Raw genomic sequence first — 25,474 nt, forward strand, 5'->3', positions numbered from 1 at the left:
ATACACACACATACACACAAATACACATACACACAAACACACAAACACACACACATACACACACACACATACACACACACATACACAATTGAAAAGAAAACCAAGATACACACACATACATATACACACACATACACACACAAACACACACACATACACACACAAATACACATACACACACAAATACACATACACACACAAATACACATACACACACAAACACACAAACACACACATACACAACACACACAAACACACAACACACACACAAACACACACATACACACACACACACATACACACACACACACACACACACACACACACAAGCCCCTGGTATGCTCTGTTGACTCTCCATAGACTGGGCTTTGCCTTCCTGGGAAGGTAGGAGCAGGGATTTCATGTCTATTAGAAGACTCATTCTCCTCAGAGCTAGTACAGACATGATTCATGTTTTCTGGATGACTCCATTTTTCCTGTAAAGAGGAGTATGCCTGGCCCATCCTTACCCTCAGAGCCAGCTAAGTCAGTGACCACACCACACTGCTTCCTTCTTTCCTAACAGACGATGTGACTTTGGGGTATCATCTCCATGTGCAATGTAAAATCCGAGTTTCAGTTAAAATGTTTACAATGGAGGGGTTTCTCATCCTAAGCCTTCTGGGATCGCTCCTTTGGTTCAGACTTGGACCTGTCTATCATTACGCTCTTTAAAAGTAAATGATCTAATAGCTCTACATTGTTTCAGAATCAAGCACAGCCTTTGGCCAGATAAAAATCTAAGGTGACTGTCAGATAACTTTCTTCTGTGCATTCACGTTCACTTGGGGTTAGGATCTGGTATCATGACACACACTCTGGAGATAAAGTGTCTGTGTTTTAAATCCTTACTGGTCAAGGACTATTAACTGGGACAAAGTCTTCACAATCTCATTTCTCTATATCTATCAAAACAGGGATTACATAAGAAAATGTTCTTTGGGTGGTCGCAATAAATAATAGCAGTATTAAGTACAATGTTATGTAAATAAAAACTAATCAAGTCACCCACCACTATCAATCACACTTGTAATTTATCCTGTAATTTTCCATGGCCTTTGTTCCTCAGATCTCACACTCAGTGGATCAGCCAATACTTAAACACTTGAACAGGAGGAATGATAGGATAAGACCCAGGATTTAAAAAGCTCATGGATAAATTCCTTAATACACACAAATAGTAAGATACAGGGGGTGCTGTGAGTTAAATGGCATTAAACAGAGTGAGAGCTGTACAAACTCAGAGAGGGAGGCATTAGAAAAGACAGCTTCATGTAGCTTGTTGGTACTTGACTGGACGAATCACAGACGGCAGGCAGTAAGGAGAGAGGAATGCATCCCAGGTGGAAAGCAACACAGATGCCAGGCCTGTGGGCTCCTGGGAAAGCAAAGATTCCGGCTGCCCAGCCTCCTCTCTCCTCGTTTAATTTTTATATCAGTAATATACAATGAAGACCTTGTTTGTTTATTGGTTAGTTTGTTGTTTATGACAGGGTCTCGTTATGTAGCCCTGCCTAGCGTAGAACTCACTATGTAAGCCAGGATGGTCTCAAAATCCTAGATATCTGCCTACCACGGCCTCATGGGTGCTAGGATTAAAGAGTAGCACCACCACATCTGGAATTCAAAATAAAGTTCAATGTTTAAGTTGCAGCAGGAAAGAGAAGAGCAGACCTATATCAAATAGCAAGCAACACCTGAGACTGCCATAGAATAGCCCGTGCTTCTAGAAAAGGTTCCAATTTCATAAACCAGAATAGCTCCATTCTATATTCCTTACTCTAGTTCAGCTTTAAAAAGAACAGAAGGAGAGAAAAATCACAGAACCAAAAAAAACCTGTCTTAAAAAGGAGCTATTAGCTCAGTGGTAGAGCGCTTGCCTAGGAAGCGCAAGGCCCTGGGTTCGATCCCCAGCTCCAGAAAAAAAAAAAAAAAAAAAAAAAAAAGGAGCTAAACTTTTTATATAAGGGTTATATATAAGCTTTAAATAAACACACGGTATAGATAACAGGGGTTTGATTTTGTTGCTGCTTTTATTTTTCCTAGTGTTTTGAGACAGGTCTCGCTATGTCACCCTGGCTGCCCTCCAACTCTCTACAGCCCTGCTGCCTAGCGTCCCACATGCTGGGATTGTAGGCATGTGCCACCATGCCCAACATCATAGTGTTGAATCATTCCATGACCACTTTCAGAAGTTTATCACGACAGTTCCTGAAGCTCTGGGAGCTGATCATATGATAACCATGTAAGAAACATGTAGTGGTTGCAACTGGCCAAAAGCATCAATTTGTAGTCAAAGAGATGGGGGTGATGATGACGATGATGCTGATAATGGTGATGGTCGTGGTGGTGGCTATGAGTCTTCTTTGTTTTTGTTTCCTTTTGTTGCTTTTGGTTTTGACAGTTTCCCTCTGTATTCAAGCAGATCTAAATTTACCATATAGGCCACGTTTGTCTCAAACTAGCTACAATCCTCCAGCCTCAGCCTCTAACTTCTGGTAGGTTCCTCTTCTGTGACATGAAAATCATGATGCTGGTGATATATTGTAGGAGTTAATAACATTTGGTGCTCTTACAGAGGACCTAGGTTTAATTCCCAGCACTGATATGGCAGCTCACATCCATCCTTAACCCTGGTTGTAGGGGATCCAACACATGCACACACATGCACATACACACATGGTGCACATACATGCATGCAGGCAAATATTCATACACATAAAATAAAACGCATGATCTTTAAAAAGTCTGAAGTCAGATTGAAGAGTTAGAGACAAGGGTATTCCTTTTCCTGTAGGATTTTCAACTTTGGAATGTTTCTGTACACCAAAATATTTAAAACTAGAAACAAACTATAATCTGAAGAACAGAATACAATAGTAAGGACCATTAGCTTTAAATAGACATGCGTTTGAAGAACCCAGTGACATTTTCTATCTGATGTCTACAGGTGGTGCTCATGGTGTACGGGGAACTGCACATAGAGGTAAGTGCATAGTTTTTATCATTGAAATAAGAGGTTACTTTTAAAACTTAAAATCATATTGAGAAAAGTATTTAATCAAATTATTTGATAATCAACTGTGAAAACATATAAAACTAAAATTCTAGCAAATAATCCAAAATCTTTTAAGGGTATCTATAAATATTATGATTATCATTTCATATGGTCTTGCTTATTTCCTTTTATTCTTCATTTTATTGGATTCTATTGGTTGGTTAGTTAGTTAGTTAGTTAGTTAGTTAGTTAGTTGCTTGGTTGCTTGGTTAGTTGGCTGGTTGGTTGGTTGGTTGATGGTCTTTTAAGAACGGGTCTTTTATGTAGTCCCACTTAGTGTGATACTCATATGTAGACCAAGCTAGCTTTGAACTCCTTACAATTCTCCTGCTTCAGCCTCACCAGTTCTTGATTTCAGACTTGCACTACTATATCTGGCTCTTTACTTTTTATCTTAAACACATAACAAGTCAAAGTCAACTGCAGAATATATAGGGGGAAATCAAATATGATCAAATGTTAATATTAAAAATCACATAGCTTAGTAATGACCAGTTTAGTGCTGCTTCTTGACAAAGTGAGCAAACGGCCATCAACATAGAAACACAAAGTTCCTCAGCATAGGTATCTATCTATCTATGACAATGTTCGAAGCGAAGACTGTCTGCCATGCATATGATAAAGTGGGATCTCTTTCAACGCAGTCGGGAGGACAGCACAGAGAAGACAGGACGGCATTGCAGCTGACCAAAAGGAGGTACAAACGTGAATGGGTGAAATTTGCAAAGCCCTGCAGAGAAAGAGAAGACAACTCAAAACGAAACCCAATTGCCAAGGTGAGCCATATTGACAGAAGCCGTGTGAGCCTTAGAATTAAAGATGATACAGGAATTCCACCTAGTAATATGTAACCTAGAAAGTCCACAGAACAACAACGTACTGCCTCCAACAATACCACAATAATAGTAATGGTAAAAAAATAAGAAATTAAAAGATATAGGAATGATAAACTCTGGAGTTATAAAATGGGATTAAGAACTGTATTGGCTCTTTTTAATGTATAAATTGGTGTATGTCCAGACTCTAATAAACAAGGATAAAAGGGGAGAGAGATGACTGGTAGATGACTGGATGGGAAACTACTGACGCAGAATGATGATCTATCTCGTGAGCAATGTACTAGTCTCTCTGTTAAATAGCTTTAAAATTCTAACAATAAAGACCAATTCACACTCATACATACTTTGAACGTCTGCTGCGTCATTTTCCCTTCCCCTTCATTGTCACTCCTTCCCACTCAGAGAATCATCCCTTTGAAGAGTTAAGTAAGAATTTTGTATCTAGAAGTCTTCTCAAGACTAAGTCCCCATTTTTTTTCTAACAATTTTTTCACATTCCATGGTGCCATAACCCAAATGAGGACTCAAAAGCCATAATGACTAGTCATGCTTGGATGTGCTGGTGGGCAGAACAACCATACTTATTTCTAACTCCCGCTCTCCAGTTAGTAAGTAGAGCCGGAAGTAAGTGGCACCGTGATGGAAAGAAGTAGCCAAGTAAACAGATGTCTTTAGACCAGGGAGATAGAGGAGGCAGGAGAAGCCTCGTCAATGGCCAGCTTGACATTTAAACCATTTTCTTTTTTGTCTGTTTGGGTTTTTTTTTTCTTTTTCCTTTTCTTACAGATCACTTCAGATTTCCAAAAAAATCAGAAAATTACTTACCGCATTTCCGGAGTGGGAATTGATCAGCCCCCTTTCGGGATCTTTGTTGTTGACCCAAACAATGGCGACATCAACATAACAGCCATAGTTGATCGTGAGGAAACCCCAAGCTTCCTGGTAAGGTCTCAATCAAGTCATCCTTCTTCATGTGCTTTATGAAGTTAGAATGTCTGGTAGGTTTATAAGAAAAGGGAATTGTCTATCAAAAAATAATATTAGCCCCTCTATTAACAATCTTCTGCAATGGCTCGTGTTTCTGACATAATATACCTGGAGAGTGCCCAGAGACAGCTGGGATTTAGCACACAGCTTTCCAGAACTTCATCCTGCCAAGACACAGCAGCTTTAAGGAAGGAGCAACTGGACCAATGACGAGGGTGGGAACATTTACCTTTACCCATGGTTTGGAGAAGTGTTTTCTCTTCTTTCCTCACTAAACTCTGTACATGCCAATATTGGTCCAATTTCTATGAGTTTAATAATATACAAACTAACTCCATATGGTGATGACGCATGTTCTCCCTGTGTTTCTAGATCACATGCCGAGCCCTTAATGCCCTGGGACAAGATGTAGAGAGACCACTTATACTGACAGTGAAAATTTTAGATGTCAATGATAATGCTCCAATATTTTCACAAACCATATTCAAGGGTGAAATTGAAGAAAACAGTGCTTCAAGTAAGTCTTTTACAGCGCCAACCACCTCCAGTTTTCACAGCTTTCAATTCCACGTACCCTTCCACCGTTTTCACAAACTGTTCCATTAGTTTGCTCAGTCATTCGGTAGCAGAAAAGTCATTATGATAGTCTGAGATTTCCTTTCCAAACTTTGTAGCTAACTCTTAATTAACAGTTACATCAGAATTCTATTTGCAAATGAAGGCTCTGTCACCAATTTGGTGCCTAGATGCAGAGCCTCCGTGGGAGCCACAAAGCTGATGAGGTAGGTCTGTTAGCCTGGGTGCACAGGTGCCATGTTTTTATATAATAAGGAGCAGAGACGTGCTCACGTTATTTGGATCATTTGGAAAGGAAACATACAGGTGCATCATGTGGAGAGGCGCTCTAAACAGAAGACAGACCCAACTTCAACAAAGCCAGGGCTGTGAGAGCATTGAAAGACTTTTCTGAAAGCCGATAATTTCTAGAAAGAGACTGCAAGCCTGACATAGTGTTTTTTAAAACGTAGGAATCAGTGCTAAACGATTTTGACTATTTGATGAGAGCATAATTTAAGACTTTGATGATTTTTCTATTTTCCCAGATTCCCTGGTGATGATCCTAAATGCCACAGACGCGGACGAGCCAAACCATATGAACTCTAAAATCGCCTTCAAAATTGTCTCCCAGGAGCCCGCCGGCATGTCCATGTTCCTCATCAGCAGAAACACCGGAGAAGTCCGCACTTTGACCAGTTCTCTCGATCGAGAGGTAAACAAGCTACCTGAAAGCATCAAAACCCTAAACGGCTTGATGGCAAGCAACCCAAGAGAGAGGGGTGCCTCCATCTTGTCTGGGAATACAAACAGAAGTGGGGAAGGCTACCAGCTCTTCACGGAGCCAATCTAGGGGAAACTGTCTCCAGGGTGACAATGGGTTCCTGTGATCGCAACCTTTCACACAACAGCTCAAGTGGGAAAATTAAGGAGGACGCTGGTGTACAGAAACAAAGACTGCACTGTGATTAATTCCTAAAGATTTGGAGAGAATTTTTAGATGAAGAGATTTCTATTTGCTATAAAACTTTGATGGCGTACCTTTTCTCTAGATGTCTCTCCACTTACTTTTACCTCTGCCTGCAAAACATCAAAGAATCCCTTCCTGTCTTCTCTCATCGTCTCTGCCACCACCGTGTATCTCCACCGCAACGGGCTACTCAGATCCATTACTTTCACACATTTTCCCCCAGTAGATCGGTAGGGAAAGTCAACAAGGGGGATTCTCTGAGACAATCACATCCCCCTCATCACTGCAGACCCCCGTTTCCTCTCTGAGTCCACAACACTGCCTTCTTGTAGCCTCTTGTAGCTGCTTCCACCCAGTCCTCTGGAGCCCCACCAGCCTGTCTCTGCCATGGACAATGTGTGAAAGCCATGATTCATAGACTTAAATATTTTCACTATCTTATCCAAGGAAAGCAACTACCGGCCATTCTTGATCTTTGACAGTTAACCTTTGTTCTTTATCTCCAAATTTAGCAAGTTGGTAGCTACCATTTGATTGTGAGCGGTGCAGACAACGATGGAACAGGACTGTCGACTCAGTGTGAATGTAGTATCAAAATTAAAGATGTCAACGACAACTTCCCAGTGCTTACGGACTCGCAGGTACATCCACTTGTCCTTGAAGAACCATTTTTATATATGCTTTATAGTTTAGCATCCCAATTCATTAACTGCCTGTTTAGTGGCTTTTTAATTTTCTGTGCTTTGCTGTTTTAGAAAAAAAATAAGCTTAAATGTAAGAGGTAAAGAGTCAGTGTGAATTAACACATACTTCGAGAAGAAAGGATTAATGCTATTTTTTAAAAATCTAATTGTTTTAGATAAACCCTAGAGTTGAATCTCGAGCACCTGCCTAGGGGTTCTAGCAGGGGAACAAAGCTACACTCATTCAGCCTGACTGAAGACATCCTCTGTTGGACGGTTGATGCAGGGAGGGGGGAAGGGCACATTTGCCTAGGCAGCTAGATTAGCCACAGGACCCTGGCAATGGCCAGAGTGACAAACGAGGCTGCATCCAGGTTATCCTCACAACTCCTAGCACTGAATCTGAAAGCCTGTGTCTCTCCCTTTCAGTACTCAGCACGTATTGAGGAAAATACTTTGAATTCAGAGTTACTCCGATTTCAAGTGACAGACTGGGATGAAGAATACACAGATAATTGGTTGGCTGTGTATTTCTTTACCTCTGGGAATGAAGGGAATTGGTTTGAAATCGAAACAGATCCTAGAACCAATGAAGGCATCCTGAAGTTGGTTAAGGTAAGATCTGAGTTTTCTTAGAGGGTAAAAATATTCTGTAGTAACTCAAAGAACTAGTTCTACAGACAAATTACATTAATAATGTTACCACTTTATTATCTAAAAATTAGAAAACATACCAAAGTAGATAGTGTTTACTTTACTATAATCATGGTTGTACTATCTAAACACATTTATTGATTTACTAATTTTTTTCCTTCCAAGCTACTATGCTTTCATAGAACACACACACATGCACACATGGTACACACACACACATACACACACACACACACACACACACACACACACACACGTGGGTTTGCATGTTCTTGGGACAGGAAAACTAAGACACTTCATATAGTCATCAAATCTACATAGTCTGCAATTAGATTGGAGTTCAGAAGAGACGAGAATACCTGGGATGGTGGCTTGGGAACTTGTCAACGTGTTTTACATACATTGGCTATTGTCCTCACAAAAAGAAGTCACACTTTCTCCAGAAAATGGGAACTGCTAACAAATTCTGCTACGTAAAAGCAAAATCTTGAGCTCTGGTTCAACTTGACAAACCCCCCATCTGAAATCTGAAAACTTCCCGCCTCTCCCTGCCTCTCCTCACCTCTCCCTGCCCCCATCCTCTGTCTCTGCCTTCTGCCCCTATCTTCTGCCTGACCTGCTCCATCCATTTTGTACTACTGCAGTGCCATCTAGCAAGTGTCCCCTGCTACCTGTCCGCACTTGACCTAGTTCTTGCTACTACTAGTTAGATGACTTCCTCTTTTCTTTAATCCTCCCCTGGCTCTCATTAGCTGAGTGATGGACCACAACACTTATGGCACTTTCAAATCATCTGCAACTTTTTCTAGCTGGAATACAAAAAGGAATTGTGCGGTAAATCTGTGGGTAAAACCCTTATCTTATTGAGTATTAAATTAGCCAACATGATTCTAATTTGCCATCCAGGTGGGTAACCACCTAATGCCAAATGAAACAGTAGGCCTTCCTGTAATGGTGCCCAAGGCCCTACAGCATCACCAGCCTTCTCAGATCACCTTCTGCAACATGGGGTATCCAAAAGTGTCTTCTCTTTTCCCTGGATAACTTTACAGCATCCTTCAATGATCAACTCTGTTCCAAACCTCTGAGATGCCTTTCCTAACACTCTCAGAACCCATGCTTCCTGTGATCTCTTTGTCTCTACCTATGTCTTCTCTTCCACTGGGAAACTCTGAGCTCCCAGGAGTAGTCATTGCAGCTGCTCAAATCCAGATCTCTTACCTTAGAAAGTATTCTACTGGTAAAAAGGTAAAACAGAAATTATTGTTTTCTTATCTCTCATCCTGAGAAGAAGAAGAGGAGGAGGAGGAGAAGGGGGAGGAGGGGGAGGAGGGAGGAGGAGGAGGGGGAGGGGAGGGGGAGAGGAAGGGGAAGGAAGAAGAAGAAGAAGAAGAAGAAGAGGAGGAGGAGGAGGAGGAGGAGGGAGAGGAGGAGGAGGAGGAGGAAGAGGAGGAGGAGGAAGAAGGAGAAGAAGAAGAGGAGGAGGAGGAGGAGGAAGAGGAGGAAGAAGAAGAAGAAGAAGAAGAAGAAGAAGAAGAGGAGGAGGAGGAGGAGGAGGAGGAGGAGGAGGAGGAGGAGGAAGAGGAAGAAGAAGAAGAAGAAGAAGAAGAAGAAGAAGAAGAAGAAGAAGAAGAAGAAGAAGAAGAAGAAGAAGAAGAAGAGGAAGAAGAGGAAGAAGAAGAAGAAGCAGCAGCTGCAACAGTGGAGGAGAAGGAGGAAGAGAAGGAAGAAGAGAAGGAAGAGGAAGAGGAGGAGGATGACGACAACTAATGAATGAAAAATGCTAATCTAATCCTAGGATTTCTTGGGACTTGATTTGGGCCACCTTAGTTTAAAAAAACCAAGCAGCTACAAGTAAACTACAAGTAACACTTAAACTTGGCTCTATGAAGAGTTGGGTCAATTGCTCACTGCTAGAAAAAAAAAAAACTTGATTGGGTTTCTTGCTAACCAAAATGAGGTAATTTGTCCTTTAAACCTTGGAATTTTATTTGTCAGAAAAGACATTACTGTTTATGAATCCAATGAATATTTTATTAACAGTCAATGTTGCTCTTTGTAACAATGTATCAAAAGACTGCATTTGTTCTGTCTTACAACCATCTGACAGAGGTTAGCTTTGCTCTTCAATAAGAAAAGTTGAGGCCGGGGATGCGGCACAGAGGGAGTGCACTCACCTGCCATAGTTAACACCCTGGGTTGGATTCTCAGCACTGGGAAGAATAAATTTTAAACACGTTAATAAAATGCACATAACATTTAGAGGTGAGAAGCTGAGAAAGCAAAGCCTGGGCTTTACAATGTACAACTCAGACATAACGGAATCAAGGCGCAAGCCGTGTCACCCACCACAAGTTAGGACTTCTTTAAGTTCTACCTCACAACCCAAAAAGGTTTAATGATGTCTTGATAGTATAGAAAGGAGACATTGTGTTTGATAAACATGTTACCAAAATATGACCTGTGAGTTAAGAACCCTAAGACACTCTATCTGACAGTACGATGGCTTTTTAAACCACTTTGGTTTAAAGAAGTAGAAGCTCCCATTCACTTCTTGCACTGATGGTTGTGTCCATCTCTTGGTCTTCCAGACCATGTTTGTTTTGTTCTGTCTTTTCTGACACTTCCTTCTGTCTAATCTGGTTTTGCTCCAGGTTCTGGATTATGAACAAATGCAAAGTATGCAATTTAGTATTGCCGTGAGGAACAAAGCTGAGTTCCACCAGTCAGTGATCTCTCAGTACCAAGTGCAGTCAACTCCAGTCACAATTCAAGTCATCGATGTCCGAGAGGGGATTTCATTCCGTCCTCCTTCCAGGACATTTACTGTGCAAAGGGGTGTAAGCATTAACAAATTAGCTGGCTACATCCTGGGGACATACCAAGCGACAGATGAGGACACTGGTAAAGCTGCCTCCTCTGTCAGGTAAGACAAGTTTTGTATCCTTTGAGTCCTTGCTGTGGCTTTCATCTATATGAGATTCCAACATAATGCTCAGCCAACAAGTTGACAAAGAGTGAGATATAAAAGGGGTGAAGTTAAGGATAACTCAAAAGAGATACACAGATACTTTAGTAGAACATATTATGTCACAAGCAAAAACATGCTCGTAAACTAGTGGGAACTAAGAAAAAGGGACACCTTAGCCTGTTTGAAAATCAGGAAAGAACTTCACAGCTGAGTCTTGCAAGAGGTTGAATGTTCGTAGCAGGAGTGAGTTCCGGTGAGATAAGACTCTGTGCTGGCACAAACAAAGTCCATAGCGGCTGAGGCATAAAGCACCCAGCAGAGTAACGGCCACAGTAGAAGAACAGAGGCTCAAGGCTTGCTTACTCTGTTTTATTGTTTTCGCACACCAAAGTTTGAGTAACCAGACTAATGCACATGTAAGGATTATGAAGTGTGGATTTTCTTTTTTAATATAAGGTTGATTCACATTTGTTTTGTGTGTCTGTGCACTGTGTGTGCATTTACTCAAGGTACCAGAAGAGGAACTCTGGACCTGAGCTGCCATGTGGGTGCTGGGAACGAAACCCAAGTCCTTTATAAGAGCAACAAGTTCTCTTGAGTACTGAGCCATCTCTCCAGCACCCTGATGCTTTTTAATAAGTACATATACAATATTTCAGATCATGCATAAATATGTGGACTGCATAAGAAATACTTACTAGATAAATATTTTTTTCTATGATAAAACAGATATGTCCTGGGTCGTAATGATGGTGGTTTTCTTGTTATTGATTCAAAAACTGCTGAGATCAAATTTGTAAAAAACATCAACCGAGATTCCACTTTCATAGTTAACAAGACAATCTCTGCTGAGGTTCTGGCCATAGACGGTAAGAAAGATATTTCCATGGTTTTGAGTGAATTATTATTTCAAATAGCATTTCTTCCACAGTAGATGGTCATGACTGTTTTATATATTTCCTTTATTACTAAAGATCATTATCTAGGGGCTTTGGACCTTGAATCTGAGATACCATACCGGAACCTAAGAATTTCCACTTCTCCGCTTAGTTGGTAGTGCCCATAACCCTTGTCCCTTTGGTTCACTATGGGTGTGGGAGAAAGTGCGTGCATATGTGTGTGTATGTGTGTGTGCATGTGTGTGTGCATGTGTGTGAGTGTGCATGTGTATGTGCATGTGTGTGTACATGTGTTGTGTGTGCATGTGTGTGTGCATGTGGTGTGTGTGCATGTGTTATGTATGTGTATGTGTGTATGTGTGCATGCCTGTGTGTGCATGCATGTGCATGTGCATGTGTGTGTGCATGTGTTTGTGTGCATGTGTGTGTGCATGTGTTGTGTGTGCATGTGTGTGTGCATGTGTTGTGTGTGCATGTGTGTGTGCATGTGGTGTGCGTGTGTGTGCATGTGGTGTGTATGTGTGTGTGCATGTGTGTGAGTGTGAGCTTGTGTTCATCTATATGTGTATGGGGGTGCATATGCCAATGTATTTGTAGAGGCCAGAGAAAGATGTTGAGTGTGCAGTTTCATCCAGTAAGCTTTTTTTTTTAATTTTATTTTTCTATTGGATATATTTATTTATTTACATTTCAAATGTTATTTCTTTCCTGGTTTCCTGTCCATAAGTCCCCCCATCCCCTCCCCCTCCCCCATATGAATGCCCCCATCCACCCCCTTACCACCCCCTCCCCCAACGTTTTCCTGCACTGGGGGTCCAACTGTGACAGGACCAAGGGCTTCCCCTTCCACTGGTGCCCCAACAAGGATATTCTCTGCTACATATGCAGCTGGAGCCATGGGTCAGCCCATGTATATATAGTCAGTTCTTTCAATCCTTTCTCTAATTCCCCCAAAGGGGGTCCTGTTCTCAGTTCAGTGGTTTGCTGCTAGCATTGACCTCTGTATTGGACATGCTCTAGATATGTCTCTCAGGAGAGATCTATATCCAGTCCCATTCAGCATGCATTTTTTAGCTTCATCAATCTTATCTAGTTTTGGTGGAGATATATATATATATATATATATGGGCCACATGTGGTCAGGCTCTAAATGGCCATTCCTTCAGTCTCTGCTCTAAACTTAGCTTCCATATCCCCTCCTATGGATATTTTGTTCCCCCTTTTAAGAAGGAGTGGGAGCATCTGCATTTTGGTCATCCTTCTTCTTCAGCTTCCTGTGGTCTGTGGACTGTAGCTTGAGTAATTCAAGCTTTTGGGCTAATATCCACTTATCAATGAGTGTATACCCTGTGTGTTTTTCTGTAATTGGGTTACCTCTCTCAGGATGATATTTTCTAGTTCCATCCATTTGCCTATGAATTTCATAAAGTCATTGTTTTTGATAGCTGAGTAATATTCCATTGTGTAGATGTACCACATTTTCTGTATCCATTCCTCTGTTGAAGGGCATTTGGGTTCTTTCCAGCTTCTGGCTGCTATAAATAAGGCTGCTATGAACATAGTGGAGCATGTGTCTTTGTTGTATGTTGGAGCATCTTTTGGGTGTATGCCCAGGAGAGGTCTTAAGTAACAAATATAATTACTTGAGTCCAAATACTTGGGCTCAAGTTGCAGGAGCAAGAATCTGTCCTCTCCTGATTACAGATATAGCCACAGCTTTACAGGCTATTGTTTTCATAACGATTTCATTTGTAATCAGTAAATTAATTATTCTGATTTCAAGAATATTTGACTAATACTAATGCTGATTGCTAGAGACAACAGGCAATTTGGCAAGTTTAAATTGGTTTTATTAGTTATGGAAGTAGCATGATGTCTTTTTACTCCTGAGAATAAAAATATAATTTTTCATGAGAAGTTATCCTATCTTGAAAGCAAAAAAAGAAATACAAAACATTCCATTTTTATAAGTTGGATGCAGTGGCACATCTATTCTTCCAGCTACTCAGGAGGCTGGGGCAGTTCAAAGCCAGCCTGAGAAACTTAGAGCAACTCTTCATCAAAGAGAGAGAGGGGCTGGAGAGATGGCTCAGCTATTAAAGGCTAGGCTCACAACCAGAGAGAGAGGGAGCGGGAGGAAGAGAGGGAGGGGGAAGAGGAGAGGGAGAGGGGGAGGAGAGAGAGAGAGAGAGAGAGAGAGAGAGAGAGAGAGAGAGAGTGTCAGGGAGGAAGGGAAGGAAGGTGGGAAGGAGGGAGGAAGGAAAGGAAGGTAGGAGGAAGGGGAGAAATCAGAAAAAGAAAGGAAGCTGAAGAGACAGACAAGAGAAGGGGAGCTGAGAGATAAGGAAGAAGGCAGATGGAGGGAGTCAGAGAGCAAACGGAAGGCGATTTTCTGTGCTTTACTCCTTGTAATTCTTTAATGCTCAATTATTATTCTTACAGAAAACACCGGTAAGACCTCCACAGGCACAGTATATGTGGAAGTGCCCAGTTTTAATGAAAACTGTCCATCAGTTGTCCTGGAGAAGAGAGAGATCTGTACATCCTCACCATCGGTGACCCTCTCAGTGAGAACCCTGGACAGGGCTAAATACACTGGCCCCTACACAGTGTCTCTGGAGGAGCAGCCACTGAAGCTGCCGGTTGTGTGGACCATCACGATGCTGAATGGTGAGTCTGACTACCTTCCATAGACAAAACTGCTGCTGCTGTGTGTTTCCGGAGGAATCTGAATCCTTTGACAGAGGTCCTTTCTGAGAAAGACTGAGGACACTTCTTTGAAACTAAGATGTGAATCTGTTCTCTTCTGGGGAGAAGAGAAATTATGAATTCCATCAGCATTGGCTGTTTTATGTTTGTTAGCATCACTGTGGAGCCGAGGTCTCTGTACAGCCAGCCTGGGCTGGAGCTTGCCATGTAAGAGGTAACCTTGAAAGCATGGCAGACTGACATCTACAAACCAGTGAAGAAGAGGGAATCCTTTGCTCCTAAAGTGTATCATGTCTATTATTTTCGGTGGTTTTTCAAAAGTCTCATAGACTTAATAAAAATCTCCCTTTCTGGACTGTAAACAGACCATCAAAGCACTTTTAACCCTCCATAAATTCATTTTCCTTCACTGTTTACTGTACAGATCTTGCTTTTTCTCATGAATGTGCTCCATGGTATCCTGCGTCATATGTTAGCCATGACCAGAGAGAGACCAAAGATTTTGCTCTGAGTGACCTTCAACCCTTGGCATTTCTGATCCTATTTAAAGAAATCGCTCCAAACTGTACATTGGTCTCCCAGTGAGTTTACCAGACAGATAAATTGTCGATGAAGAGACAGCTAAGAGTACCTCTCAGTGGTCCTGCACATGCCCAGCATTCACAAGGTTCCAGGGTCAATTCCTGGGGGTGGCAGAATGGGGTGATTATACTGAGTTTGGTTGGGCAGTGCAAACTGGGTAGCCATGGCACAATGTCAGGGGCACTGTGGGATCCAGAATGATTCAAACAACACAGCACTGTCAGGGTCCCCACTTAGGAAGAAGGGGTCAGTGAGTCAGACACAGGGTCAGAGGTAAAGGCATACATGAGGCCATGTGAGGCCATGTACCTGTAAGTATTGGTATAGACATACGTAAGAGTGGGTGAGTCCAGGACAGGGACCTGACATTGGTGTGATGCTGCACTTTCTATCCTCCTTAGTAGGGAAGGAAAGGCAGTATAGGGCCTTGTGGAGGAGACTCATGGGCCTGTCAGACTGTGGGAATGAGTGACAAGAAGGGGCTGCAAGGGGCACCCAACTTTTTGGTTACTCTGGGAACCATTGGATGAAGAAGAGCTGTCTTGGGACACATAGGGATGTCCAACCCACAACCTTGGACCTGCAAGAGCCTGGGGGCTGCAAGAGTACAGATATGTTTATTTTTTCATGACAGTGTTTCATGATACAACACTATGAAGTTGTCTTCTAGTGACTTCGAGTACCTAGCCATCGGTCTAAAACAAACGAGCAAAAACAATCTCTTAGTATTTTAATTAACTTTTATAGCTTCGTGTTGGGCTGCATCTATAACTATTTTGGGCCAAGCATGGTCTACATGGATGGGACACTTGGTGATAGACAGACCAACCCAGCCAAACCTCTAATACCACTCAGCATTGCTCCAGTCACCCCAGCTCTGCTATTTGTGACCAGGATGCCAGGACAAGTCTGTCACCATTATCACAAACAAGAAGTTCTAAGACCAAATGATACCTACGTTCACTATTGATGTGTATTTTTTTTATAGCTACCTCAGCACTTCTACAAGCCCAGCAGCATATCTCTCCAGGAGTGTACAATGTCCCAGTCATCGTGAAGGACAATCAGGATGGGCAGTGTGACACACTAGAGAGCTTGACCCTGACAGTGTGTCAGTGTGATGACCGGAGCATGTGCAGAGCCTCTGGCCCGAGCAGAGAGCCTTTCATCCGTGAGGAGTCAACCTGGAGGCTGGGGCCTGCTGCTATTGGCTTGATCCTGCTAGGACTCCTGATGTTGCTATGTGAGTAAACACACATGTCCTTCAGAATCCATGGCAATAATGTCATTTACAAAAGCCATAGTGCTCATTTGTACAATGTGAGAAGCATCATTTTCTAGCCGCTTGACTGGCAAAGCTGAAGGAAACTGTAGAAAGAGTCTGAAATGTGTTTAGTAACAATTTAAATATAGCAAAAGAGGTCATATATGCCAACATTTTGGGGAAAAAAAAAAACAGGGCTGGAGAGCCGGCTCAGTCAGTAAAGTGTTTTTCCCACAAGCATGAGGACCTTGATTCGATCTCCACCTAAAAAGCCAAGAGCAATGGAGAATGTTTGTACACCAGCCACAGCAAGATGGGAGGCAGAGACAAGCTAATGCCTACAGCTCACTGGCCAGCTAGCCTAGTTTACTTAGCAAAGCTCTGGGTGTTGAAAGTGCCTACCCAACAAAAAGTGGACAACACCTAAGAGATGATACTCATGGCTGCCCTCTGGCCTCCGTAAGCATGCTCATCCAGGTGTGAGATCATAAGCACACTCCACACATATGAGGGAGGGTGGACAAGAGAGACAGAAATTATAAATCTACTCTATGTTCAGTCAATAATGTTTGCACTTAAACCATGCCTTTACGAGTAAACGTGGGCTTTCTAAGGTGAACGTAAAAATCTCAGATGCATACACAAGTCTGGCGAGGCCCTAAACTGAAAGGATGCTGGTCAAATAGCGTTAGAGAAGGCTCACATCAGGACTCACATCCTGGTGCACACTAACAGAAATCCAGCTCTGAGAATTCATTGTTTAACCCAACAAGGTCTCAAAACAGAGCTTACCTCATGTGCATCCCTTTCAAATGCCCACACCTGAGCTGCAGAGATGGCTCAGGAGTTAGGAGGACTTGTTGCTCTAGCAGAGGACCCAGGTTCAATTCCCAGCATCCATGTGGAAGCTCACAGTGACCTATAACTCCCAGGCCCTCATGTAGTACTTAGACATGTAAAAGTCCTTAAAAACACATTTTAATGTTCACACATAATACTGAAGACATTTAGGGAAATTACGTGTCTGTACTACCTTTTAATAAATATGCATTTTATTTTATTCAATAGATAGACTTCTGGAATTTTTCATTTTAATCAACACTTCATTAATCAAATGGTTCTCTGAATGTGAGAGTCCTCTACCCTCTACTTAAGGGAACTTTGAAAGGAGTTGAATAAACAAGAGATCCTTAACAAATTCATAAAAATATTAATGGTAAAACAAATTCTCATGATAATATATTATACTTCAACTATCTTTAGAAATATCATTTAGGGGCAGAAATATGGCTCAGTTACTATGAGCATCTAGCTCTTGCAGAAAACCTGAGTTCAGTTCCCAGCACGTATTTTGGATGGCTCATAACTACAGCTTCAGGTGACATGTGGAAAAGGGACATGTTTTGCCTTCAGAGATATGTGCAATTACATGTACATACCTACACACACACACACACACATATATGTGCACATAATTAAAAATAAAATATTTAAAAAAATAAAATAAAATATTTTAAAAATAAATACAATTTATATATACCCTATATTAAATTTCAAGATAATATATCAATTACATCCCATTTATTTTGTAACTTGACCGAATTATATAGAAATATAGGGCTGATCCAATTTGCATAATTATGTAGTTCATTCTACCAATGCTAGCAATCTTCCTTAGCATCCATTACCGTCTCTTCTATCTATCAGACAACCATGATGAACCATTTATTTCCTCTTTGAACAGATGAGTTAGCTGAGCAAAGAAAAATCACATAAGACACTTGGGCTTACAGAGCTGGAGAGGGGTGGCATCCAAAACTCAAACCCTAGATGCCTGATTTAGAGACTCCCTAACACCCCTTCAGTGAGCTAGTTGACTTGTAAGTGGACAAGTTCATGTGGCCCTGACAGGGCAGAGAAGGTGATGAGTCACTGACAACAGAAGACAATAAACACCTGCTTCAAAAATTAGCATTTCTGGAGCTAGAAAGATGGGTCAACCACTCAGAGCAATGGCTGCTATTCCAGAGGACCTGGATTTGAACCACTGCACCCACATGGTAGTTAACAGCTGCCAGTAACTCCAGTTCTAGGGAATCTGACACCTTTTCTGGCCTCTGCATGCACGGGGCATGCACAGGGTACACAGAGATAGATGCAGGCAAAACACCCATGCATATGAAATAAATATTTTCAAATAAATGGTTTCTAGCCCATTAGCAGAAAGAATGATGCAACGGCTGGAAGATCTTCCAAGCACAATTAAAAGTGCACTGAAAAGACCTCTGAGCTTAGGAGCATAGACTCTAAAAGCAGTCCGAGTCTCAGTTCCCAGCACCTTGTACCCCCAATCCTCACACGTGCACACACACAGACACACACACACACACAGACACACACACACACAAACACACACACACAGACACACACACAGACACACACACACAGACACACACACACAGATACACACACACAGACACACACACACAGATACACACACACACAGACACACACACACACACACTTTCTCTCTCTCTTGTTGCTCTTGTACTTTGTTGGTCAATGACCATTTAATAAGAAATTACTAAAGACCAGGTTGCTAAAGTATTGTCATATATCACCTAAAATCTTGGCTATGGAGGTATCATAGTTGTGTGCATACTTACAGAACACAATAGACACACTAAATATATATATCAATAATAATTATTATTATTATTTTATTATGTAGTATGGAGAAGGATTGAGAAACTATACAAATCTTCCAAGAAATGGTCCTGCCTCCTCCATGATCATTGGATTACTGCGTTTCGCTTACTAAATTGTGTGCTGTAAACACTAATTTTGCTTTCATTAAATACATCCCTTTAATGTTTAAAATATTGTGCTGTCTTTGTAACATTTTGACAATTCCCATGTCAAATATTTCTAACTAATTCAACCATTCCTTGTTCCTGCCCAGTGGCCCCACTTCTGCTTCTGACCTGTGACTGTGGGTCAGGTCCCATCGGAGGAGCAGGGACAGGTGGCTTTGTCCCAGTGCCCGATGGCTCGGAAGGAACGATTCATCAGTGGGGAATCGAAGGAGCTCAGCCCGAAGACAAGGTGAGGACTGGGTTTGTAAAGTCGTCCTGCAGTCATGGAGCAGGAGAATGATTCCTGTAGAAATAGGGAAGAGGAACAGAGGGATATCAGGGTTCATCTCAGCCCTCAGCGGGGAGCAGAGACTCAGGGATGGGAACTTAGGATTTCTGCTTTATAGATGTCACATCTGGAAAATGGCCACCCCTAGAAGGAATGTAAAGTTATCACTTACAAGGGACCTTACCTATAGTGCTCTGAAACCTATGTGTTTATCTTTTAACATCATTTCCAGGAAATCACAAATATTTGTGTTCCTCCAGTCACAAGCAATGGAGCAGATTTTATGGAAAGTTCTGGTGAGTGGACGTCAAATTTGTTTACTTGTTTGTGCTGGGATTTGAGTCAGGCTTTGCGTACCCTCAGCAACTGTTCCCCGCTGAGCTACAGACACTGTTCTTCCTTATGCTCTCTGTTTTTGAGACACGGTCTCACTAATTTTTCCTAGGCAGGCCTTGAACTTGAAGCCCTCCTCTCTCAAACTGAAATTTATTTTTGAAACTTGTCTTTGAAAGCAACGGTGGGTTAAAGAAGAACTAGTCAGAATTAAGGAGTGGTCCGTAATTGCACATGTGTGTGCACAACAGGAACGGTCGCCACTGCAGTGAGAAGCTGGCTGTTATTTCTATTAATATCTTATTAATAGAATATCAATATCTCTATTGATTAATTAATCTTAATATTTATATTCTAATTCTCCCAGCATTGGTCTGCCCTCCTTAAGTTAATCCACTTGATGATGTCACTGTTTGGAAAATCTAAAGACTTTCATTTTGATTTTTCCAAACTTTAACAGGTTGAAGCAAGCATAGCCCTCAGGCTATTATCTTTATCTTTATCATTATCTTGAAAACATTTTTTCATTCATTATTACATTTTCTTTATGGGTAGTTTGCCTTCATTGCATCTGTGCTCCATGTGCAGGCCTGGGGTTACAGACAGCTGTGAACTGCTTTATGGATACTGATAACTGAACCTGGGTCTTTTAAAAGAGCAGCCTGTACCCTTACCCTCTGAGTTATCTTTCCAACCCCTAATTAATAATTTCTAATTAGGTGATATTTTACAGCATTTAGAACACTCTAAATAAAAATGTAAGCATTAACTGTGCCTACCACTGTCCATGGTAGGTCAGATTGGGTCATGTTTGCCTGTCAAGTCTCACGTTAGCGTATCTGTGCTTGACATGTGAGCATCCCCGTGAGTGTGTGTGTGCGTGTGTGTGTGTATGTGTGTGTGTGTGTGTGTGTGTGTGTGTGTGTGTGTGTGTGTCTTCAATTCTGTCCCTTTCCCTCATGTAACTATGAACTTAGTAATCCTTCACAGTCACTATGGGGCATGACAGCTGAAGCTGGCATTTACGTGAATTTGTCACTTCTTGGCATTTTAATCATGTTGTCTCATTGTCAGAAGTACACTCTACACTAGTGAGTAGTAAGATCCTTAACCTCATTGGATTTTATTGCCAATTCTATAGTTAGCAAGAATCTGCACAAGTTCTCTCCGGTTGGCTGCCTTTAGCAGCGTCTCTGACATTCACTTGCTCCTCCCATTTCAGAGCAAAGACTGAACTTAGAATCGCCTGTGAAAGATAACAGGCGCTGAGCTGGAGAACGGGGACAAGGCCCAATGCTCAGTTCCTGGTACCCACACTGCGTGGCTAACAAGCACTTTTAGCTCCAGTTGCAGGGGATTTGACATCCTGTTCTGACATCTGTGGACACCCATACACGTGTGCCCATGTTCACACAGAGACACGCACATATACACAGAAATAAAAATTAGACATAGATTTAAATACTCCGGGAAAGCATGCTATAGAAGAAACAGGAAGAACAAGCAAACTTCTGCACCTTTTTCTTCACATCCTCCATTATTACTTTGATGGACATCATGGAGGCCTTCCCTCTCTTCAGTTTCTACACTGAAACGCTATGACTGTCTTGACTGCAGTGTTATTGTTCCTGAGAACACAGGAGTTCCAAAGTTGTCCATGGTTATTCTTCGTTGACTACTCTGCCTTTTCGCTTTCTTTGTTTCTGGCTATTGCCACTGACAATCTATTTCCCCTGCGCTGTTGGTTTAATTGACATCTGTTTTCAGGGCTTTCCACCGGCCCATGCCTCCTACCGTGCTCTGTTACCCTCACATAAGCCTACCAGAATGTCATTGTCCCAGCCACATCACTGTGCTTGCCCTCACATTGGTGCTTTACATGTTCATGAGGGTCAAAAATGAAAAAACTGTGGAGACTGAAAAGACAACTTGTCAGTCACGTGCTCACTGTGCAAGTACGAGGTCCTGGGTTCATGAAAAGGCTGAGCATGGTGGCCCATGCTTATACTCACAGCACTGAGGAGGTGGGAGAGGCAAATCCCAGGCTCGATGATCAGAGAGCCAAGCTGAATCAGCAAATTCCAGACCAGAGACAGCCCTTGATTCAAGAAGGATGGACAGTGTCCTAAGGAATAACACTCAGGATTGAATTCTTACTTCTACACATACACATGTGCACACATGGACATGCACACGCCTATGAAGGTGCATACAAATGTACACACAAATGCATACATAGGAGCCTGAACAAAAAAAAAATCGTAGCATGAAATATTAGAGATCTCTCTTTCTCTCTCTCCTGTCTTTAGAAGTTTGCACAAATACCTACGCTGGAGGGACCCTAGTAGAAGGTGCTTCCGGAATGGAGATGACTACCAAGCTAGGAGGAGCTACGGGATCAGGAGCTGCAGTGGCGCTTGGCTTGGGTCATTCAGGAACGATGAGAACGAGGCATTCCACTGGAGGGACCTTGAAGGATTATGCTGCACCAGTGAACATGACTTTCCTAGGATCCTACTTCTCTCAGGTAGCAAACCGTCAGACTTGGTTATCCCACTTATATAGGACATCTGGTTACTTAATTATGTCTGTTGGTTTTAAGATTCATTTTTCTACGCTTTTTTTTTAATGTAAGGAAATAAAAGCTTCCTCTTGTCAAAATAAATCAAGTAACTTTGGTGGCTGTCAAAATTGAGTCACTAGTTGAAACTCACAAGACAAGACAACAAGGACTATGTTAACACAAAGTCCTCATGGAGTGAAAACTGTCTCAATGCATACTGGAAAAGCTCTCCCTACCCCAACACAAAGATCAAAAGCCCAGTGATAGATTCCAGGCATCATATACAGTTTTTTTTTATCTTTATTAACTTGCGTATTTCTTATTTACATTTCAATTGTTAGTCCCCTTCCCGGTTTCCAGGCCAACATCCCCCTAACTTCCCCTCCCCTTCTCTATGTGTGTTCCCCTCCTCATCCTTCCCCCCCACAGACTAGTTCACTGGGGGTTCAGTCTTGGCAGGACCAAGGGCTTCCCCTTCCACTGGTGCTCTTACTAGGCTATTCATTGCTACCTATGAGGTCAGAGTCCAGGGTCAGTCCATGTATAGTCTTTGGGTAGTGGCTTAGTCCCTGGAAGCTCTGGTTGCTTGGCATTGTTGTTCATATGGGGTCTCGAGCCCCTTCAAGCTCTTTCAGTCCTTTCTCTGATTCCTTCAACGGGGGTCCCGTTCTCAGTTCAGTGGTTTGCTGCTGGCATTCGCCCATGTATTTGCTGTATTCTGGCTGTGTCTCTCAGGTGAGATCTACATCCGGTTCCTGTCAGCCTGCACTTCTTTGCTTCATCCATCTTATCTAGTTTGGTGGCTGTATATGTATGGGCCACATGTGGGGTAGGTTCTGAATGGGTGTTCCTTCTGTGTCTGTTCTAAACTTTGCCTCTCTATTCCCTCCCAAGGGTATTCTTGTTGCCCTTTTAAAGGAGTGAAGCATTCGCATTTTGGTTATCCTTCTTGAGTTTCATGTGTTCTGTGCATCTAGGGTTTTATGAACAGAGTATAAGGTCCATTTCTCCTTCTCCATCTTTAGAAATCATCCGCCTATGCTGAGGAAGAGGATGATCGTGAAGTGAATGACTGTTTGCTGATCTACGATGACGAAGGCGAGGATGCTGCCCCCCGTTCCCCAGCCCTCAGCTCCTGCAGCTTTATGGCCGATGACCTGGACGACAGTTTCTTGGACTCCCTTGGCCCCAAATTTAAAAAGCTTGCAGAGATATGTCTTGGCGTTGATGACGAAGCCAAGCAAGTAAAGCCAGGCCCTAAAGACAGTAGTTCTGGGGCTGACGCCTGTGCTCGCCCTACAGAAGCCCTTCAGGCAGGTTCTAACAGGTACCAGACTTTGCCTGGCAGTCTAGAAGTCACTCAGTCGGGTTCTAGCAGGTACCAGACTTTGCCTGGCGGTCTGGAAGTCACTCAATCGGGTTCTAACAGGTACCAGACTTTGCCTGGCGGTCTGGAAGTTACCCAGTCGGGTTCTAACAGGTACCAGACTTTGCCTGGCGGTCTGGAAGTCACCCAATCAGGTTCCAAAGTGTGCCACGTGTTGCCTGGCAACCAAGATACTTCTGTTTTGTCCTCTTCTGGGTCTGTCCACCCTGCTATTGCCATCCCTGATCCTCTACAGCTTGGTAACTACTTGCTCACAGAAACTTACACAACATCAGGTTCCTTTGTGCAACCCACCACTGCCACCTTTGACCCACATGTCACTCAAAATGTCACTGTAACAGAAAGAGTCATTTGCCCCCTTCCTAGTGCCTCTGGCAGCATAGTGGCTCCCACAGAGCTTCGAGGCTCCTACAGTATGCTCTATACAAAAGAAGCCTGTTCCCATCTATGACCAAAGCAAACTGGAAAAACGTACCAGACAAATTTGGGTATTTGTACCTTTTTTAAATTTAGCAATGCTAGCACTGTTGGACTAATTTGGCTCTTAGTGGATAATCTCTGATCATAAGTATAATTCAAATATTCTGACTCATATACCAAAGCTGGGTATGTTATCATTTCTGATTATCTGATTTTTTTCCAGCAGAGCAAACCTGTGTATATTTTTTTTAATTATCTAAGATGTTAGACAGGAATATGTCCCAAGCATCTTCTCATTTCTCTATTATCAACACCAAAAGAAGATGCTGTCACCTTAAAATGCAGTGTGGGTTAGTAGATTGGCTTCCTTCTTGGAATGCAAGTTCCTGTCTCTAACACCTATTCTGGTGTCACTAATAAGGATATGAGAGTATTATTAATAGCAATGGGGATTTGAGGTGCTTGGTTTACCTTACAGGGCAGCTTGGAATAAAGGCAATAGATGCAGCTGGGGTTTTTTGGTTTGTTGTTTTTGGTTTTGGTTTTAGTTTTAGTTTGTTTTGTCATTTGGTAAGGAAACTCAAAACGTATTTTTATGAGTGAAAAACCTGTTTAACTTGCCATACCTATGTGCTGTGTATCTTTTTTAAAAAGATAATTTTGAAATACAAATATCATAGAACATGTAAAAAAATTAGTATGGTGTAAATAATATTTTGTGCGTACTTTGATCTAGCCCAAGAAAAATACAGTGAACTTCCTCATTGATACTCCTCGGAAACTGATCCTGTGTCAGTCTTTAACAAATGCGTCAGGGAGTAGAAATGACCCAAAAGATGTGCAGTGAGGTTCGTGAAGTTAGCAACGGCTCACAGGGTTTGTGAGTATAGAGAGCACGGCTTCTCTTCTAAGCAAAAAGGGCTGTGGCCTAAAATCACATGGAGTGAAGTGTGTCTCATTTTAGGAAAATAATGAAGTAAGTTTCAAATGAGAAAAGGAATTGGACAGCTGTGGCAACTTAATGCTGTGTGAAGATGGTGTGTGAGTAGCTGTGTAAAACAGAGGTACTCAGCCCTCCTCATCCTGTGACCCATTAATACAGTTCCTCATGCTGTTGTGACCCCAACCATAGAGGTCATATGGGTTACAATGTAAATATGAGATATGCAGGATATCTGATATCCAACTCCTGTAAAAGGGTCATTGGACTCCCCTCAAAGAAGGCTCGACCCACGGGTTAGGAAGCTCTGGCTTAAAACGTATCGCATGAAAGTCACCCTAAGAGGAATGCAGTTCTAGTCATTTCCAGTTATTCATGACCCCACCCTTTAGCCCATAAAAAATACCCTACCTCATCTGCTTCTGGACCTTATTGCCTTGGTCCAATCTCTCCAAGGCTCAGTTATCTCTAATGGTG

At 42.1% G+C, this 25,474-nt stretch overlaps 1 protein-coding gene across 1 annotated transcript in view; it reads left to right on the plus strand.

Annotated features, from left to right (window-relative positions):
• Positions 1 to 24,751, plus strand: part of Dsg3 (desmoglein 3) — a 31,642-nt gene extending 6,891 nt beyond the window's left edge. Inside the window, 15 exon segments of the mRNA NM_001191079.2 lie at positions 2,990 to 3,025; positions 3,742 to 3,873; positions 4,723 to 4,878; positions 5,296 to 5,440; positions 6,027 to 6,193; positions 6,961 to 7,089; positions 7,561 to 7,746; positions 10,440 to 10,711; positions 11,486 to 11,625; positions 14,098 to 14,325; positions 15,935 to 16,189; positions 19,173 to 19,315; positions 19,587 to 19,650; positions 21,997 to 22,214; positions 23,276 to 24,751. Coding sequence (NP_001178008.2) covers positions 2,990 to 3,025; positions 3,742 to 3,873; positions 4,723 to 4,878; positions 5,296 to 5,440; positions 6,027 to 6,193; positions 6,961 to 7,089; positions 7,561 to 7,746; positions 10,440 to 10,711; positions 11,486 to 11,625; positions 14,098 to 14,325; positions 15,935 to 16,189; positions 19,173 to 19,315; positions 19,587 to 19,650; positions 21,997 to 22,214; positions 23,276 to 24,088 — 3,084 coding nt within the window. The 3' untranslated portion in view covers positions 24,089 to 24,751.
• Positions 24,752 to 25,474: the final 723 nt, after the last annotated feature.

The sequence above is a fragment of the Rattus norvegicus genome, chromosome 18 (assembly GCF_021556685.1).
Source record: "Rattus norvegicus strain SHRSP/BbbUtx chromosome 18, alternate assembly SHRSP_T2T, whole genome shotgun sequence".
In the NCBI taxonomy this organism is placed as follows: domain Eukaryota; kingdom Metazoa; phylum Chordata; class Mammalia; order Rodentia; family Muridae; genus Rattus; species Rattus norvegicus.